This window comes from Melanotaenia boesemani, chromosome 6 (assembly GCF_017639745.1).
Source record: "Melanotaenia boesemani isolate fMelBoe1 chromosome 6, fMelBoe1.pri, whole genome shotgun sequence".
NCBI lineage: Eukaryota > Metazoa > Chordata > Actinopteri > Atheriniformes > Melanotaeniidae > Melanotaenia > Melanotaenia boesemani.
In genome coordinates, this window is record NC_055687.1 from 11,687,152 (window position 1) to 11,707,039 (window position 19,888).

Here is a 19,888-nt window from a genome sequence, read left to right on the forward strand (position 1 = left end):
GTACTGAATTAGATAAATGTGGACAGCAAGAAGTCCTGAAGAGAAGCAATGACCTTAAATGTTTGCTTTAAAATGTTCTAGAATAGGCCACAAAGAACTACAATTATTTCGATGAAAATTATCATTTCATATCTAAATAGTAAGACCACATAATCGAACTAACCAACCCTGGTACTAAAAAGCAAAAAGTCCTTTCTTTTTTTTTTTGTCAAGGACTTCTACAAGTCCGGAGCTGAACATTAACAAACTGCTCGCCTTATCGCTGCCGTCTGGGTCGTACCAACTAGCGGGTAGGAGAAATAAAAAACATGACCTAATTTCCACTTTGGTTTAAACAGATGGATGATTTAACTCTTTCGTCTTTATTTATTTTTTTCCTGTTATATGAAACTGAAACGGACCCGCATCTGAGAGAAAAACAACCTAAAACCGTTCAACACACACTTCGGATTATGTGAACCTTCCCCAAAATTCACCTGTTGACGGTGCCTGTGACGTGTGGCGTTCAGGTACTCCCTCCCTCCTCGTCTTCAGTTAGAGGAACAAAATGGAGTTGACGATACCTGGCAGAGGGAAAGTGTAGCTACGCCCGATTTGATTGTTTTCAATAAGATTGTGCGTTGGGTATTGATGTATTATTAACATTTAAGACACTTTTCACAAGAAGGAAACAGGATCAGAGATGTTCTGGGCGATAATCATTGGCGCGTTATTGGCGGCAGGTAAGTTGGCCTGTTTTCCTTCCGACAGGGTGGGCCCTCTTCCGTAAAAAGAAGAAGAAGGAAAAAAAAAACGGTTTCTGGAGTAAAAAATGGCATGTCCGAAACATTAAAACAATTTGATAACGGAAACAGTTTGTTTTTAAAAGGCTTACAATATATATATATATATATATATATATAGTTATCTCTAATTTGTTTTCATTTTTAAATTAAAAAAAATCTGACTTAAAAAAAGATATTTTTAAACAGTTTTTTACAGTTTGATAACGGTTGTTTTTAAAAGGCTTACAATATATATATATATATATATATATATATATATATATATATATATTTATCTCTAATTTGTTTTCATTTTTAAATAAAAAAAAATCTGACTAAAAAAAAAAGATATTTTAAGCAATCTGCTCATGTATTTGCAGAAAGGAAATGTTAATACTGAGTGTGCAATGTAAAAATAGCAGTTTTATTGGCCCTGTGTGATAAAGATGCAGAGCAGACGAGCAGAAACTAGATGTGAGTCAGGTCTTGGATATGGTCTGGACATTTACTAAAGCCAAGCAATGCCATCTGTTTCCACACCATGCAAACTTTTTGCACTAGTTTAAGTAAACGGAGATAATGAAGAATTTATGCGTTATATAAAAAGAACAGCAGTGCATGACTTCTGTGGAGTTTTTCAACATAGTTGTAATTTGGAAGCAATGCAGGCACGCAGTAAGCTGAAAATGTCTTTGATCAGGGCAGATAGAGCTCTGATGAGGATCTTTCTTTATACATTTGGGTGAGAATTAGATGTATGTTTCATGCTGTCAGCAAATCTTTTAATAAAAGCTCATTCATCATTTTTTCCCACAAACCATTGTGTAGACTTGTAATCTGTTCAGAGGGCCTAGATTTTTTAGCCTTCATGGCTTTAGTGGTCAGACTGAAAGAATGTACCAATCTGAAATGACTCACCTCACCCACGCTGTGAAACTAGCAGTAAAGAAACATTGTTTACCATGAGCCACACCTAAAATGTTGCAAGGTATTAAGAAACCATCAACCAATTTTACTAAATGTTTGTGACATTTGATAATAATCATCATTTAAATAAACTGCACAGACTAATGTACTTATATTTTCAAAATTTTCTAATACTTCCTAGAGTCCACCCTGGCCATTTCGGTCCAATGTCCTACCAAGAAGTATGTTGTCATCCTCTTCCAGCCTGTCACCCTCACCTGTAACTTCCAGACAGCTAGTGGTACTCAGCCTCCTATTATAACATGGAAGTACAAATCATACTGCCGGGACCCGATCCAAGCTGCACTCAATCCCAACAGTGCAGAGAACATCTTGGCTCAAAACAAACCCTATGACCCGGATACAGAGTGTTCGGATAGCCAGAGGACTGTCCGCATAGTGGCTTCTAAGCATGGCACCGCTGTTACTCTTGGTACAGACTACCAAGGCCGCAAACTCAGCATCATGAACGGTGAGTTGATCAAACACCCAAAACTCCACCACACTTAGATATGGAATACAAACTATGGTGACTGGTGACTTAACAAAGTATGATCTCTTTTTTACCAAAATATGGAGTTATTGTATTTTAAAAATCTGTATTTCAAAGTGAAATGATAGCTATATGCCCATGTGGGATAGACAGAATGGTGTCAGTGGCGTAGTAATTAAAATGTAAATCTGAGTTTTACAATTTCAAAAAAGAAAAAGTTATGTTTCAAGATGGAAATGTTTTGCACAAATAGTTTCTGCGATACGTATAAAATTAGAAGATAATCTGAGGTGTCCTGAAGTGTAATACCAGCAATAGCGTTTGGATTCAAACATCTTCTCTACGATAAAAAGAACAAAACAAATACTACCTTGCTGGAAAAGGTCATATCACCAGCTATTATATTAAAGTCAGATGTACTTTGATTAATGACTTAATTCTCTTCCTGTACTTATAAAATAGGACAAGGAGATCAGTCTAATTAAACGCCCTGGCTAATTTACTGTTACAGCTTGACAGTTGATAGTGGTGTACTAACAAACTGTATGCAGGGAGACATGCAAATGGAGAACAGTTGAGCCAACCCACTCAGTTCCTCACTCCATAGGCAGGAACGGTTTTAGCCCCAAAGTGAGAGGAAAAGAAAAGGAAGAACTTTTTTTGTGTGTCTTCTTTGTTGTTAGTAATTAGTTGGACCTAACAGAAAGTTCCTTGTGCTCTCATGAATAAAGAGTTCAGTTTCAGTCTTCTTCTTTCCTGATACCAGTGTGCCTGCAGTGTTAAGGCCCATTTATCCTCAACGCAGAAGACGGACAGTTTCGTCTGTCTTGTTCGTCGGTCACGTGCGTAATTTGGCCCGTTTTCAGGGAGCTTAACTATCTGTCGCTTTATGCACAAGACGGAGCAATACTAGCAGAAATCATGGGGGCAGTGCTGAGCAGAATAGCTGAAATGTGACCAGGGAAAGAAAAAAACACACAGAAGAAGAAGAGAAACAGAAAAGAAATTAAAAAAAGTAGAAGAATGAAGAAGAGCATAACTGTAGAAATTGTGCAGGCTTTTGAAGAAGGATTATATGCGAGTGTTCAGGGTGTGAATCATCGTCTCAACATCTGCTGAATTTCTTTGGAATTTACATTCCACGACTGCATGGTGGTGTGGTGGTTAGCAACGCAGCCTCACAGCAAGAAGGTCGCTCTTTCAAGCCTTGGCTGGGGGAAGATTCTTTCTGTCAGGTGACCTGTCCAGGGTGTTCCCTCCCTCTCACCTGCTGGGATAGGCTCCATCTTCCGGTACAGAGAATGAATGAATTTACTGTCCACCACAGTCACTCTAACTCAGGGGGGTGCTTTGAAGGAGGGATCATACTTTGGCTTCTCTTAATTATGCATTTAAGTCTTAGAGATTGCTGGTAAACATGTGAGACATTAAGGGACACTAAGGGACTCCAGCTATAGAAAATAACTTGGGTTTTGCCCTCAGTGAGTGACATTGTTTGAACTTTCATTTTCAAAGATAAGTAACGTTTCTGGTTTCTCTGTTTTTGTTGTGAATCAGAAAACTAATCAGAATGCTACATTAGGTCTATTAGTATCTGTGTGCTGCATACCATTGTTTAGTTTTTAAAAATAAATGGGAATGATGCATCATTGAAATAACTATATGATGGCGATTAAAAAAAAGTCACCCCTTCCAAAGTAAGAAACACTAGCATATTTTAAGTCTGCCCTGAAGCTGGAAGAAAGACTCAGGAAAGACGCAGCCACACACACACAGAGTAAACACAAATATCTGTTAGTTTTCTAATAGGAGATGTTAGAATGCACTGCACTGAACTGTTATAATAAGCTCTATATGTAATATAATTCTGATAATAGTAAATACGTTTAATTACAGATGCAGACCTGAATATCGCGCAGACTGCATGGGGAGACAGTGGCGTTTACGTCTGCTCTGTGGTCTCATCTCAGGATCTCTCAGGAAATGAGAGGGATTACACGGAGCTAATTGTACTCGGTCAGTCTCTCTGTTGTGTATTATTTCTCTTCATCTTCTTTATTTTCCCTTCTTTTTCCTCCCTTTTTCTTTTTTTGGCCTTCCCAAAGTTTCAGAATTGCTCAGGGGGAAATGTACCAGGCTTAAGGTGGAAGTGGCTGAGTTAGTGTGGGGGTCAGAGCATAAGCACGATAGAGTTTACTTGGGACAAACTGCATTTTCAATAAGTCTTTGGAGTCATAAGTTGTAGGCAGTAAAGTCAGACAGATACCGTTTAAAAGTAATTGTGGCTTTATCTTTCTTTCACAGAGAGAAAGTCAAATACTACTGACCTCCTGCCTGGCATTGACTTACTGGTTATGGAAGGTAGTACATGCAAGCCCCTTGGTTTAGTAGAGCCATGTTTCTGTCCCACATAAACTGGGGAGGGGGGGCTTTTTAAGGAAATGCCTCAGCTATTTGATTGGAGGCTACACTGCTTGTTTCTTTTTCTTTATAGTTAACAGTACTGGGGCGAGTATGATTCATTTTGTGAGCAGTCCTTTCATTTCAAGTTAAAAAATATGTTGTATGTGAAACTGACTATAATGATGAGTACTTCCTGAATACTTCCTTTTTTAATGCTCACTTGAATTCTTTCAAATTGCACAGTTTAGCAACTTCTCATCTCTGGACACAGTCAAATAATGATCTGTACTGCAGCTGATTCCTTTAAGCGTGCCTCCTCTGTTGTGGCATGTGCTGCCTGAACTGACACGCAGAGGGAACCTGCTTTTCCAGTTTTACCAACCTTTAAAGGGTAAAAAGAAAAACATGATCAGTGCAGCTGAGGAAACATGTTTTGTTTTGAGTATAAGAATAAAATCCAAGGGTTTCTCTGTATCTCTGACTTTGATAAACTACAGACTTGTTTCTTTTTTCTTCTGTTTCTTTCTCTTTTTCATCGCTCTACATAGAGATGTCATGTCCTCATTTCTTCCTGTTTGTGTGATATTTAACCAAACAGAATATCTGTTTGTAGGTTTTTTGCTCTAATAATTAACTCCACTAAGCAAACCTACATACAGACCATTTCACCTTAAATGGGAGATGAGTAGTGGCAAGTTAGGTGTGTGTTTGAGTGTGTATGTGTGAGAGAGAGACAACTTAGATCTTTTTGACTTGAAAGTAACAAATTCCTCTGTGTTAACGCAGCAACACTAAGATAATTGTGTTTGATACTCCTGCTGGTCCATGCAGACTGGCTCCTGGTTCTTCTGGTGGTTTTGGGCTTTCTGTTGCTGCTGATGCTGATTGGGATCTGCTGGTGCCAGTGTTGTCCACACACCTGCTGCTGCTACGTCAGCTGTCCCTGCTGCCCTGATAAGTGCTGCTGTCCACGAGCATGTGAGTATTTATTCATTTATTTAGTATATACACATCCTTTAATTTTTTGGCCTTCTTTATTTCAAACAAATAAATATAAAAGGCTGAATAAATTAAATACACAAACAAGACACATCAGTTAAGTTACTATCTATATTTGTGTAGGCGTTTTTTGTTTTTTTTTGCTTTGTTTTGTTTTTTTAAGGAAGTAGAACTTTGTCTCTTGTCACAACCTACCTCCTTATAAGATCATTAAAGAGTGAAAAAAACAAAAGCAGAAACAAAACTGCTTATGTGATTTTTTTTTTATACAGTGGTTACTGGGACAGTTCTTCCACGTAATCTCTAAATTTCATATTTAAAAAATTGGTTTGGACTTATGCTTTGTTAAGCAAACCAACTCCTTTTACTGTAATGTGGGATTTTGTGTTAGTTTTAACTGCCTCTTTGTCAAAATTATTGACTCAACTGTATCAAATTCTGAATATTGTGGTGTAATGATTGATCTGTACATAATTTGGGCTGCTTTGAAATCATCCAAATCCTTAAATTTGAGTGTTTTTGATTTGATAGTTGATTAGATCATTCTGTACAATTCTTGTTGTTCTTTTTAAAAAAATGCACATTAGAAGTAAGTGTGTGTATATATATATAGCTAGATATATATATATATCTATATCTATATATATCTATATATATATATATATAGATATATATATATGTATGTATATGTATGTATGTATGTATATATATATATATATGTATGTATGTGTATATATATATATATATATATATATATATATATATATATATATATAGAGATAGATAGATAGATAGATAGATATAATATGGGCACACACACACACACGTGTATATTTCAGTTAAATGTATATTTAGATGAAGAGCCAGTGAAATTGCTCTAATGTTTCTATAATTTAGAACTGGTTGTAAAACTGAGACTAAAGAAAAATTAAAACAACCAAGAAAACATCTGATTTGTTTCACCGAAACAAGGCCTCTTGGGTTATGATTCTCCTTTAGCATGTTCTCTCTCTTCATTTTTGCAGTGTACGAGGCAGGAAAAGCAGTGAAGAAAGGTGTGCCTAGTCAATATGCCCCCACCCTATATGCACCCAGCATGTATGCTCAGCCGATGTATGGTGGTCCACAAACCAACCAGCCTGGCATGCCCTTGCTTCCTCTAACCAGCGGAGTTGGAGGTCCAGTGTCCCATAATGGTTACAGCCGTGACTATGATGGTGCTAGCTCAGGTAGCCATTACTTTTGTTCAACATGTTTTATTGAATTGTTTTGGGATTCTGAGGGTTTTATAACTTTTAGGACAGCCAATAGCTACTTTAGTGGGCAACAGTGGTTGTAACACTTCCATGACAAAATTACCTCTCGCTCACACATACTACAGGTTCTCATTCAAACTAGCGCCAGCTCACACATACACATAACCTCTCATTTAAACTACTTTAGACTCACACATACACATAGTGTCCTAAATTAACTTTTTGACTCACTGGCCAAGTTGGCCGGTGGATGAAAAAATCCACCGGCCAAACATATTTTTTACTGGCCAAAATATTAAATTATTTTACACACACATACCTCTAGACACATGTTATTTCTATAACACTGTATTGTGTTGTATCCAAACTGAAAGTGGAAACAAAAGCAACAAGAAATATGGTTTTATTTGATAAAGTGTTAATGTCTGAATTCATTAACTAAAACCTAACCAGACTCCTCCCTCTCTACTCTTGGTGCTTTCACACAGTCTGTGAAGTCTGGCCTCCTGTTCCCACAGCATTACAGCCTTGGTGGGATTATACTCAAATCAAAACAAAAAATTTTAATAAATACATTTAAAGCTTATTGATCTGATTAAAAATTAATTCAGTAATATTAAATATAAATAGCCTATCAATAATAATAAAAGCTGATTTATAATAATAAAATTAATAACTGATCAGTAAAATAATAATAAGCGTCATTATTATTAATCAGTTATTCGGTTGATAGCTGTTCGTCGTCTCGCAGATTGTTTTTTTTTTTTTGTTTTGTTTTGTCGTCTCGCAGATTCCCGTCGCACCCGTTATGCAGCTGTCGTCAGTATTCAGGTTGAAAACAGTTAAGCTAAGCTAACAGGCTAACGTCATGTCCAACAGAGTGCTGCTGTGCTTACAGCGCGGCACACATCGGTGTGTTACCGCCTACAGTCATTGCATGAGAAGTGAGCTTAATCGGACCGTGAAGCAGACAGAAGGCGCCACTATATCCAAACCATCACTTTTCACTGAACTTTGTGGTTGGGGCTGTAAGCTCTGCTGATTTATCCTGCAGTTCACCTTGCTTTCTTTTGGAAAGCTGGCCGCCTCCTGCTAAAAATCTCTACATATTTACCCTATTTAATTAGCCTGAGCTAAACGGTAAACAGCAATAGTGAAAAAGTGTGTGTACGTTGTCGTGTCATGCTTCAGTGTATGTTTGTGTTCGTGCGCATCGTTCATACGTGCAGACAGTAGAGGAACATAAAGAAGAATTCCACCAAAAGGAAGACTGAAAAACATGACTAATTTGGTACAAAAATTTACTCGCCATTTGGTGGATAGCCCTCTGAGATTTACTCGCCAAATAAAAAATCTACTCGAATTTGGCGCCTGGCGAGTGTTAATTTTGGACCCTGCATACTCATATATAACCTCTCATTTAAACTACATTAGGTTCACACATACACACACATATATAACCTCTCATTTAAACTACTTTAGGTTCACACATACACACACATATATATAACCTCTCATTTAAACTACTTTAGGTTCACACATACACATATATAACCTCTCAGTTAAACTACTTTAGGTTCACACATACACATATATAACCTCTCATTTAAACTACTTTAGGTTCACACACACACACACACATATATAACCTCTCATTTAAACTACTTTAGGTTTACACACACACATATAGCCTCTCACATACAGTAATGTTATCAATGATTCAAATGTGTATAGGGTGTCTTGTATGTATGTGCGATGGGGTTTAGTAGTATGTATGTATGTGTGAATTTTCATTAGTTTATATGTGATATTTTGCTCAAGTGTGTATGTGCAAGTAATTATAGTTGTATATGAATGATTTTAGAGGTGTGTGTGAGAGTCAAGAATGGATTCTGTCCTACATGGCTCCTCATAGGAAAATACACTCTGTAGAGTTGCCGTGTTGCGCTGTGACCAAATCCTGCCTCAGTGGGTTGGGAGATGGACAGAGGAGGATGCAGAGCGCTGCACAGTTTATGCAAAACTCCAAGAAAAGTTTTTTTTTTTTTTTTTTAATACGTGGGAAAAGTGCAGGTGTTAAAGTCATTCTCCATGGGTGTGATGACCATGGGTTGTTCCATTGATCTTATTATACTCAAATCCATCAATAGCCTGCTAGCTGGCTTATCTTTTCTACCCTATCTCTGTGTCTCCCCATCATAACAGAAATGGCCCGCATATTGGACTTATTATGCCATGCATGCGCTAAATGCATTAAAAATGTTATCTCAATTAAATTAGTTAACAGTGTTAACACTGTGTTGACAGCCTTAATTTTTTATTTTAAAATTGTGTTCTGGGGGGCAAAATCTGTGCCGCTTAAAGTATATTTTGTGATGCTGCGCCACACATTGGTCTATGTGTGGGAAAACGCTGGTTTAACTAGTAAATATCATTATAGTATTGTTCTTTTGATCTCCGCTTTCTGAAGTAGCATAATTGGTTATGTAAACTGGCCATGTTATTTCCCTGGTAGAATGCCAGTAGTAAACTACTTATCCACCATGCCGTCTTTTGCTTTGACGTGAGATTATTTTTCTCAACACCATAGCAGTCTTTTTTTTGTCTTTTGGTGGGATTTCCCTTCCTTTAGCCACATACACTGCCTGCACTCAGTGGAGGAGTATAAGACATTTTCAAATCAAATACAGCAGTTTCACTTCTCTGTTGAGAAACAAATTTATTTCATTTGTTTGTTTCTGCCGAGACCTTGGGAGGGATGCCCCATCTAGATTGCTCCATACACGTGCACAGTCTGTGTGGAAACTGAACTCAATACAAAAGCAAATTAGAAGTCCCCTGATTATCAACAATTGTGGCCACTCAAAGATATGAAACCTTCTCCTGTTTATAGGGCATGTCGTTTGCATTCTATCTAAAATTAAAAAGGGATTCCTTCACTTTCAGTCACTGAGTCATAAAAATAGATAGACGTTAAATAGACGTTGTATGTTTGCGCGAAGGAACGTTTGAATGGTTTTATAATTATAAACCTTGCAAGCTGTGCCCCACTTTACAACTGGAAAATGGGTGTGCCTATTCCATCTTCTGAAAGTAACTGAGTAATTTTTATTCCACTGGTCACTTAGTTGTGAAACCATCAGAGTTTCTTAATACTCTCTTTGTTTCTTTTGTGTTCAGCTCCATTGAATCTTCTGATTTGCTTTTTGTCATTTGTGCAGTGGGGCAGGGATCACAGGTGCCTTTGCTGCATGATCAAGACAACGGAGGGGACCACAGTGAGTATATAGAAAGGGAAAATACAACACCCAACACAGATGTCAGTTAGTGTGGGTGTTAATGTGTCATTTGCTAAACCTGACAATGGAATTTCCTCAGTGCAATGGTAAAAATAGAAGAAAAACTGTGTGAGTGTGAGAGAAGGGTCACTTCACTGAAAATCTGTCAGACAAACACCGTTCTGGTGTGGAGGAAGGGCTAAATCTACCGCTAACTAACTATGGAAAAAAAATCCTGATCTTCATCAAAATAAATCTCCAGAAATGGAAACTTTGATTTATCGATTTTATCGATTAATCACCCAGCCCTAATTTCTAGTGTTTTCATCAGCAAAAATGTTTTTAGAATCTACTCTCCTAAATCAGATAGAGATAATATTTAGACATTAAATGACTAAATCATCTATTTAACTCTCAATCACCCCTTTAAAAAACTCTTCTTTTGTACCCTAGGCACAAAATGTTTTCATATAAAAATGAAATTATGAATACATTACGATTATTTTTCTTTCTTTTCTTAAATTCTTTGAACCAGCATCAATCCTAACCATAGATATCCAATATTTTTTTTTTTACTTTTTAAACATTTTGTAGTACTAAAACACAAAAATGAATTAATTTTCAACATACTTCATGAAAACTGGATCATGAGTGGTTTGATTATTGTTGCCTGGTATATATTAAAAGTTAGCAATAACGTTAATTTATATGCATTTTTATCTTCTGCTCAGTGTCAAATACTTCCCCTTTGTACCATTATCACAAAAATGTGTTTATAAAAAATAAAGTTATAAGAAATCTGTGATTTTTTTTTTTTTTTATTCTTTAAACTAGCATCCCCCCTAACCATACGTATAAAATATTAATGCATTTTTAACCTTTTTTTAACCTTAAATTGCCATGTTTTGGTCATGGCGCAACTCGATTTTATAGTACTAAAATCCCACCAATGAATTAATTTTCAATGTACTTTACGCAAACCAGATTACTTATTGTTTGACTTTCACAGCATGTTATGTTAGAAATTAGCAGAAACAATTAAAACGGGTGGGGGAAATCTTAAATATGCTAGAAATTTAAATCCAATAAAATAAAAAATGTGCTTGGGTGTTATTAGGGGTTAATAAATGATCGTCTGTGTTGTAATTACATTCAAAGTATGAGCAGGCTATATTAAAAAAAAAGATTTGTACATCTTTGTTCCATAATAATAGCATTTTTAGAACTTTGGTTACAAAGTTTTTTACAAAAGCAGTATATAGATAAAAGCAATAGGTCATAAAGAAGGTGATGATGAAAGATGATGAAAAAAGTGAGTGTAACAAGCTGATGGGGTTTTGCAGATCTTGAAGTGTTCAAGATTATGAAAGAAAAAGCGAGAGTAAAAAAAAAACTTGCCTTTAGGATATGGTTAATTTTGCACCAGACCCAAATGATTCAGTGTATTTTCGACTCCCTTCCTTCCTCTCTTCAGCTCGCAGCGGATATCGTATTCAGGTGGACCCTGATGGGAACGCCACACGTGCTATTTACTACTTGGAGAAAGAGCTTGCCACATTAGACCCATCCAGACCCGCTAACTACAACCGCTGTGAGTGTATTAGCACTTCCTGCTAAGCTCTGCTGCCTGTGTGCCGCGCTTGCCACAAACCACTGCATGCGACAGTAAATCACACTCGATTGAGTCACTGAACACTTGTGCAGTGTGTATTTCAAATATTCTCACAGCTGCAGCAGATCCACACTGATGCAGCTTGTCTTTTAACATGAACATGCAAGTGAAAACACGTTGCTGATTGTTTGTGTTCATTGGCTTCGGTACATTTTAAAAATGAATGATTTTAACCCTGTTGTGCTAAAGGATGTTAAATTGATCAAAATGAGGTTCTTTTAAGCAAAGAACGGTCTGTGGTTTGTGTGTGTATATTTGTATATATGTATATATATATATATATATATATATACACACACATACATAAAACAAAGATTCTTTTTTTTTTTCATTTATTTAATAAGCTGATAATTCATCATTCAGTTTTCCAGTCCTGCTTAATCTCTTATCTGATTCTCTCCAGTGGACAATATGAGTGAAGTCAGTTCCCTGCACGATAGTTTGGAGCCTCGAGGACGCGGAGGTCGCTCCCAGCCTCCACCTCTGGCTACAGTCTATGACCGGGATGAAGCCATGAGCACCATCAGCAGCGTCTCTCAGCAAGGCCGCCGCCGCGATGACTACCCACGGCGTGGCGGAGGCGACATGGGGGATCGTGTCCGTGCCCGCTCCATGGACAACCTGGACAACGTTGGACGGTCGTACCACAGAGACGAGTACCCACCACACTACCGCCAAGATGAGCCCAGAGGCAGGAGAGGGTGAGTCTCATTTCCCTAACCTAAACCCTGTTAGCATTCCCAGGCTTAATTACAAAGCTCTTCTTTGGATGCAAAGTGCATTTTTCTTCTAAATGATCCCACACTGCTTCACTTATCTTGAAGTCTAGGCTCTGGGGAGGATGCATTACTCCATAAGACCAGTTGCCTCTGATTTTCAGTCTTTTCCCTTCCTTAAGAATTGCTTCTTGTTTTATTGAGGCCTCAGGTCTTGTTTCAGGTTTTTGGATAGATCCATCTATCCACTGATAGTCACTGTTAGTACTTAGGAGTAGATGATACCTGGTGGACACATTTCCCTCCAACTATGTTGACCCCTGCCTCGTTTACATGAGTTTTAATTTCCCTTTAATTCAGAATAAAATTTAAATCCTCTTTGAAAAGATTAAAAATGACTCTGAAAACTCCTAATTCTGAATTAAAATGACAATTCCTAATTAAACTTAATTCCAAAGTAAGTGGCTGGTTTATTCTGATTTTAAATCTGAATTGAATAATTCCTTGATCATATATATATATATATATACATTCATTTCACTTTAAATTAGTTCTATTCATTCTGGGCATGCTTGTTCCCATGTCGCACATACGTTATTCTATCTCCCTTCTCCTCCTCAGCTGACCAAAGTGAAGTAGTCTGCGAGTGTTGAGGTGCATCTTCAAAACTGTAATCAAAATTCAAAGCGAAAATGGTTCTTATTATGTGGCCTTCCATGTTGTAGCTGAAAAAAAGAAGTTTCTGCTTAATAGATGTGCTTATTTTTCACCCTCACTCTTCACTAACTTTTAGACTTTGGTTTAATCCTTAAAAACTTTACTACATCACAGTAAAAATTACTTCATGAGCTTTGAGATGCACGAACAACATTCATCGTTTGAATATTTGCAAAATTAATGTTAAGCATTAAGCTCTTCAACACAACTCCTGGGCATGCTGAGTCATGTGTGTGCAGTGGTCTGAAGCAGTGTCTGAAGCAAAAGTCAGGCGGCGTCAGAATCACTTTATAGAGATCTGGCTCAAAGAGTTAGTTGCCTTTTTTTTTTAGGTTTGAGTTATTTTATGGCATAAAGTCCACTCTTGTTTTTTTTTGTTTGTTTGGTTTTTTTTTTAGCCTCTTTGCAGAAAGCTGTTAGTCTGGCTCTTGTCAGACTTTTTCTCGATCTTCCAAACTGAAAAACGTCTGACCACATTTCACAGACATTAACTAGTCATAACTGCCAGACTATTAACAGCCCTAAAAAATACAAGTGTCACTTTCAGAGTGATAAACTTTTACAGTGCAAAACTTTTTCAGTCTCACTGTATCATTAGTCATGCTCCAATTATTCAAGCCTGGAAATGTACATTAACCTATGTAATGGCACTGTGTTGTTTTTTTGTTCTTTTTTTTGTGGTGTTTGAAAGTTGTTTCAGTTCCATGTCAGACATAGATGTCTAAGGAGCTAGGCACTGATAGGTTTATAGATCATTATCAACATTTTTTAATATGAAACTCATCTGAATATTAGATATATTAATGTCCTTGTTCTTGAGATGACTTAGATCAGTTCAGCAGCAACCAATTATAGTTTCAGTGGTTTAAGCCTTTCATGCAAAGAACACCTTACCAAAAAAAAAAAACAGAAAACCCCCAAAGGCTTGTGAATGTTCAGTTTCTGGTTTCATAATCAGTTATCTGTGACAGGTTATTTAATAACTAATTTAATAACTTATTAATTAGTAGGACAGGTAACATTATTTTCTGTTCTTTTAACTAGTTTCCAAAAAGCAGCACAATAATGTGCACTTGAACATTTTTATCAAAATATAATTCAGATATGCATCTCATCTCAGGCAGCCAGTCAGTTTTCTATGCTTTTCACACACAGGACACACATGTTCATTGTTTGTTGATTTGAATCTGACATCACGTCATTTTATTAAAATAAAGTCACTTTGCTTTAGTGAAAAAAGTCAGATCGGTTTCCACTTGTGTATAGGGCTGCAACTAATGACTATTCTGATGGTCGATTAGTCACCGACTATTAAAACGACTAGTTGACCAATCGGATTATGTATCTCATGATTATTATAAATGGATCTTATTTCACTTTCAACTTTGAAATCTTGCATGAGGTTGTTATGTAAGTCTGACGTGCCTCGTCTTTAAGTGTTCGAGCGTTGCAGACGTACTTCCGTGGTACGCAAAGGTCCGCTTTACAAATCTCAAATGTATTTAATTTATTTTATAAGTTTAACGTGAAGTTATTTCAGACTTTTGACGACCTCTGCCACCGTTTTGCTCCCTAGTCAGCCGCCATATTTTTCCCCTGGGGACTTTATTGCGCATGTGCAACTCTCAGCAGAGATAAAAGAAGATGATGTCTCACTCTGTAGTTTTTGGTTTTTTTGCCGACAATAGTCGACGGCTTGTGTCCCCCCCCAAGCGGCAACCTCCGGCGGTGAAATGTGAAGCCTATGCGGAAGTGCAAAAAATTGCAGTTCACCCCTCATCTGCTAGGACCTGGCTCCGAAGCAGAGCAAATCCCCACAGACGCCCATGTTAAAACGTAAACATGTTTAAAGCCTGGTACAAAGATCCATTTTAGGATTAATAGGTCAAGTTTACCTTCAGGACAACTGTGAGGGGGTTGAATTTTTTTCTAACTCATCCGTTTGGATGTTATTTAATCTTGAAATTCGGCATAATTAGCAACATGTCCTTTTGATTGACAGGTATCCAATATCCGCTGCAAGAAGGGAGAGTGTAGCACAACCGCAGATTTTAGCCGGCTAAGAGCGTGTCTTAGCTTTAGCCCACCTACCTTCATTAGCTGGTTAGCTCACATTAGATCTGAGTTGGTTCAGTTAGCTCTTAGCTACAGGCAGCTCGGAGTTTGACAGACGTCAATCATCCACCCCCACGCTCACAACCCCCCTCTAAGCTCTGTTACTGCCCATTTTTGTATTTTCCAGGAGTGACGGCAGGTGTGATGCTGCCAAAATGGTGATGGTAGGAACCGCCCAACGACGTCAGGAACCTACGGGTGACGTCATGGAGGCTCCGTCCATCTTAGTCTATAATCTCCCCCCCCTTGGAGCTGCAGATGCAGGGGATTGAACCCAGGACCCTCATACCTGCAAAACACACGCTCTACCACTGAGCTACATTATAATTTTTACAAATTATAATCCATGCTAAAAAAACAAAAACAAAAAACTTGAAAGTAATAAACTACTAAAAACTACCACCTGTTAGCATCTGACTGCCACAGGTTGATGTTTTCGAGCCTTATTGGGACGCAGTTTCTGGTTCTAAAGGTTAAACAACAGCTACGTAGCAAACTGGAAATTATGTCACGGTTATGATTTATAAACTGCTTTGTCATCAAAGATCAGCATTCACAGGATGTTTGTGTTCTCCTTTAGATCTGATGATGAGTGGAGCAGCAGCGCTCGCAGCGGATACGATCGGAACTACGATGACCGCAGACGTCGGGACTACTCCCCTGAAAGCAACAGGAGAGGAGAGGGAGGGGCTAATGGCGGCCTTGCAGGCCAACGCAGCCGCAGTCGTGACGATCTCATGGACCTGGAGAGGGATCGCCGTTATGGCGATGGCGGTCCCAGGGGTGGCCGAGAAGATTATGATGACACTTTTCTGCGAGAAGCCATGGAAAGAAAGAGGCTGGGCGAGCAGCAGAGAGCACGTAGCCGGGAGCGACTGGACAGCGAGAGCGACCGCTCAGATAGAGGAAGGGCACCACGTGGGCCACCACCTCTTCCTGTGATCCCCCCTTCTGGATATCCCGATCGCCGCAACGACTACCCGCCTCCTCCTCTTCCACCTTACAGTGATAATGAAAGTGTGTCATCTTCAAAGAAAAGCAACCTCCGCAAGGCAAGTCAGATATTAGTCATATATTATTTATCTACAGTCATACAGCACACCTTTATGGAAGCCCATTTCCGTCACTCTGATGAAAAAAAAAAAACATAGTATCTCATAATTATGACTTAAGTATCTCATAATAATGAGATACTATCTCATTATTATGAGATACTTAAGTCATAATTATGAGATACTATGTTTTTTTTTTTCATCAGAGTGACGGAAATGGGCTTCCATACACCTTCCAGATTTAAGTTACCCTTTTCGTTTTCTCAGTTTTGTTTATGAAGAAATTAAAGGTTTTATCACAAATGGTGGGAGTTAATATGGTCTTAGTGGAGCTAATAAAGTCGTTCTGTGGTAATAGATGATATATGAGCAGCATCAGTCTCTTGTTCAAGAGCATTCACCATCATCAACACTACGCTGGTCCCCTGCCTGAAATATTAGATGCTGGTTAGAAACCTCAAATACGATTACATGTTTGCTTTGTTTAATTAGTAACCACACTTGTCTTTTCCTGTCTTGCAGAATGGAGCTGTTAGTCGGGAGAGTCTGGTTGTGTAAAACCCACCCTGATGCTGGACGCAGCTTTATCATCCAACAAACATTTGCTTTTTAAAACTGTAAATATTACCCGTAATGCTAATTTACTGTGTTGATTTAAATGTTTCATAATAAACTGAAACTGATGCTGAATGTGTTCGCGTTGATAAAACTTTGTGCTTTTACTTTCATAAAAATTGTGGCTGCCACAAGTGCCTTCAAGTGTACAAAGTTTTACTTGTAGATGTAGAAGTCAGGTTAATGAAAACCTTCTGTTTGTGTTTGCATACTGACAAGTAAACATGTTCCTGTTGGGTTTTAGTGGTTTTCACATTTATGTAGTTTGAGTTATCTGATGTAGATTTTTATGGGTTTGTGCTGTTTTGTTTTTGTACTTGTGAAAAGTTGTTTTTATATGAAACCATGTAAATTTAAATGAATTGATTGTATCTGCTGTTTTTGGCTTTATAGTCAAGTTGGTACACTTACTGTAATTGGAGACATGGAAGCAAACTACTGTAATTTGAGTATTTTTTCTCTTTTTTTATGCAGATGTTCAGTTTTAATCTACAGCATGCTGTACAGCTGACCAGTAACATGTTTTAAAATGCAAATAGTTATTATCATGTCATGGAATCTAATTTTACAAATAAAGGTCTCTTTGCCAGGCCATCTGTTGGACTTACATGTTTTTGCCACTAGATGTCGCCATTTTGTTATTTTTATTGTTAGTGCGTGGTGAAGAAACTTAGTTCCATTTGTTCAGCTTCTTGTTTACACGTCACTAATCAGCCAATCACATGGCAGTAACTCAGTGCATTTAGGCATGTAGACATGGTCCAGATGACTTTGAATTGAGCATCAGAATGTTGGCTGGTCTGAGTATTTCAGAAACTACTGATCTACTGGGATTTTCACCCAAAGCCACCTCTAGGGTTAACAGAAACTGGTCTGAAAAAGAAAATATCCAGTGAGCAGCACTTGTCTGGATGAAAGTGGCATCTTGATCTGTCCTGCCTTGTAGCAACAGTTCAGACTGGTGGTGATGTAATGATGCAGCCTCCACACTCGCCAGGTCTCAATCCATTAGAGCACCTATAGGATGTGATAGAGCAGGAGATACTTAAGGATGTGCAACCAACAAATCTGCAGCAACTGTTTGATGCCATCATGTCAATATGGAGCAAAATCTCTGAAGCATGTTTCTAGTACTCTGTTGAATCTATGCAGCAAAGAATTAAAGCAGTTTTAAAGGCAAAAGGGGTCCAACCCAGTATTAGCAAGGGGTACATAATAAAGTAGTTGGTGAGGTCAGGCATTGCTCTGATTTATAAATGTAAGAAAAGTTTATACAGCATATTTCACGTACAAAGTGCTTTACATAAAACATTAAAAGCGTTACATCAAGGTGCAAAATAAACATTAAAAATAAGAGAAATGAAAGCAATCTAAAAGGAATAAATGAAAAAAAACAGAGTAAGATCTGCCCATCAGTGCAAAATTTCCCCCAGCCTGCCCCTCTGGTCTTCCATAACTGAGCCTTTTGTTTGCCTGCCAGACTATTAACAGTCCTAAAAAAAATATCAAGTATCACTTTTACAGTGCAAAGCTTTTACAGTCTGACTTTATCATCATGTACGCAATCATGGTACAATTATTCAAATCTGGAAATGTATATTTAACAACGGCATGGGACTTTTTTTTTTTTTTTTTTTTTTTTTTTGGTGTTTGAAAGTTGTTTCAGTTCCATGTCAGACAGACTGATAGGCTTATAGATCATTATTAACATTTTTTTAGCCTTATATTAGATGTATTATTTTTGTTCATGTTCTTGAGATGACTTAGGACAGTTCAGCAGCCCCCAGGCCACCTTTCTTTGGTGCTGAGCAACATCAACTAATTGTGGTTTCACTGGTTTAAGCCTTTGATGCAAAGATCAAGTTTCAACACCTACACCTACATTACTTACCAAAAAAACAAAAAAAAAAAAAAAAAAAAAAAAAAACTAGAAAACCCCCAAAGGCTTGTGAATGTTCAGTTTTGGTTTCAGAATCAGTTATTTGTGAAAGGTTACTTAATAACGAATTTAATAACTTATTAAATATTAGGAAAGGTAACATTTTCTGTTCTTTTAACTCGTTTCCAAAACGCAGGACAATAATGTGCACTTGAACATTTTTATCAAAATATAATTCAGATATGCATCTCATCTCAGGCAGCCAGTCAGTTTTCTATGCTTTTCACACACAGGACACACATGTTCATTGTTTGTTGATCATCCGAATCATCCGATTCCACCTGACTCAGTATGGAAGTCGTAGGATGTTTTCTCACGTTCCTTTGGCACATGTTTTACGCGCATGCCCTTACTGACTCAACCCTCTGCATTTATCTGAGCTTGGGACCGGATATTGTTATCGTTATCAATTTAATTCCCTTAAATTAAATACCAAACAAAACGACCACTATGATGTCTAAAAATATCATTGCTTTTTATTTTATTTTATTTTGTTTTATTTTATTTTATTTTATTTTATTTTATTTTATTAACAAAACAACAGTGTATTATTGCAGGTAAATGCTGGAAAAGTTAACTCTGTGCAGGTAGGCCCAGAGAGGGTTGCATCTTGTAAAAAGCTAAACAAGGCGGTTAATATCACATGTGGTATAATAAGGCGAATTCTTAGCCGTCCCACATACAGAGCACACCTCTTCTACTGGAGAATATTTAGAGTGGATTTACTTTTATTGAGACTGACTTCATTTTATTTTTATTTATCTGTTTTTTAATTTTTGCATTTTTTAAATTCAGAGTCAGAGTCAAATTTACAATTTTAAGAACTGAAAAGAGCATCTTATATCAGCATTCATCCAACAGCATCCAACCACTGGTAATGCTTCATATCCCATCAGCATTCCT

The 19,888-nt window shown here is 37.5% G+C and overlaps 1 protein-coding gene across 2 annotated transcripts; it reads left to right on the plus strand.

The window, feature by feature from the left end:
• Window positions 1–514: 514 nt before the first annotated feature.
• Window positions 515–17,638, plus strand: lsr (lipolysis stimulated lipoprotein receptor). Of its 2 annotated transcripts, XM_041987994.1 has the most exons (11): window positions 515–722; window positions 1,873–2,202; window positions 4,120–4,239; window positions 4,528–4,584; window positions 5,458–5,604; window positions 6,651–6,854; window positions 10,103–10,159; window positions 11,634–11,750; window positions 12,235–12,532; window positions 15,960–16,431; window positions 16,954–17,638. In XM_041987994.1, the coding sequence occupies exons 1-11, from the start codon at window positions 683–685 to the stop codon at window positions 16,987–16,989; spliced, it is 1,878 nt and encodes a 625-aa protein (XP_041843928.1). In that variant the 5' UTR covers window positions 515–682; the 3' UTR covers window positions 16,990–17,638. The 2 variants fall into 2 exon arrangements, with proteins under 2 accessions (XP_041843928.1, XP_041843929.1); XM_041987995.1 differs by lacking the exon at window positions 4,528–4,584 and having other exon boundaries at window positions 516–722.
• Window positions 17,639–19,888: the final 2,250 nt, after the last annotated feature.

What these genes read in the sequence shown, in the direction of transcription:
- lsr (XM_041987994.1), top strand. Translation starts at nt 683, where the DNA reads ATGTTCTGGGCGATAATCATTGGCGCGTTATTGGCGGCAG. An exon ending in CAAACTCAGCATCATGAACG is followed by an intron (nt 2,203 to 4,119) that starts GTGAGTTGATCA and finishes GTTTAATTACAG; the next exon opens with ATGCAGACCTGAATATCGCG. An exon ending in TGACTTACTGGTTATGGAAG is followed by an intron (nt 4,585 to 5,457) that starts GTAGTACATGCA and finishes TGGTCCATGCAG; the next exon opens with ACTGGCTCCTGGTTCTTCTG.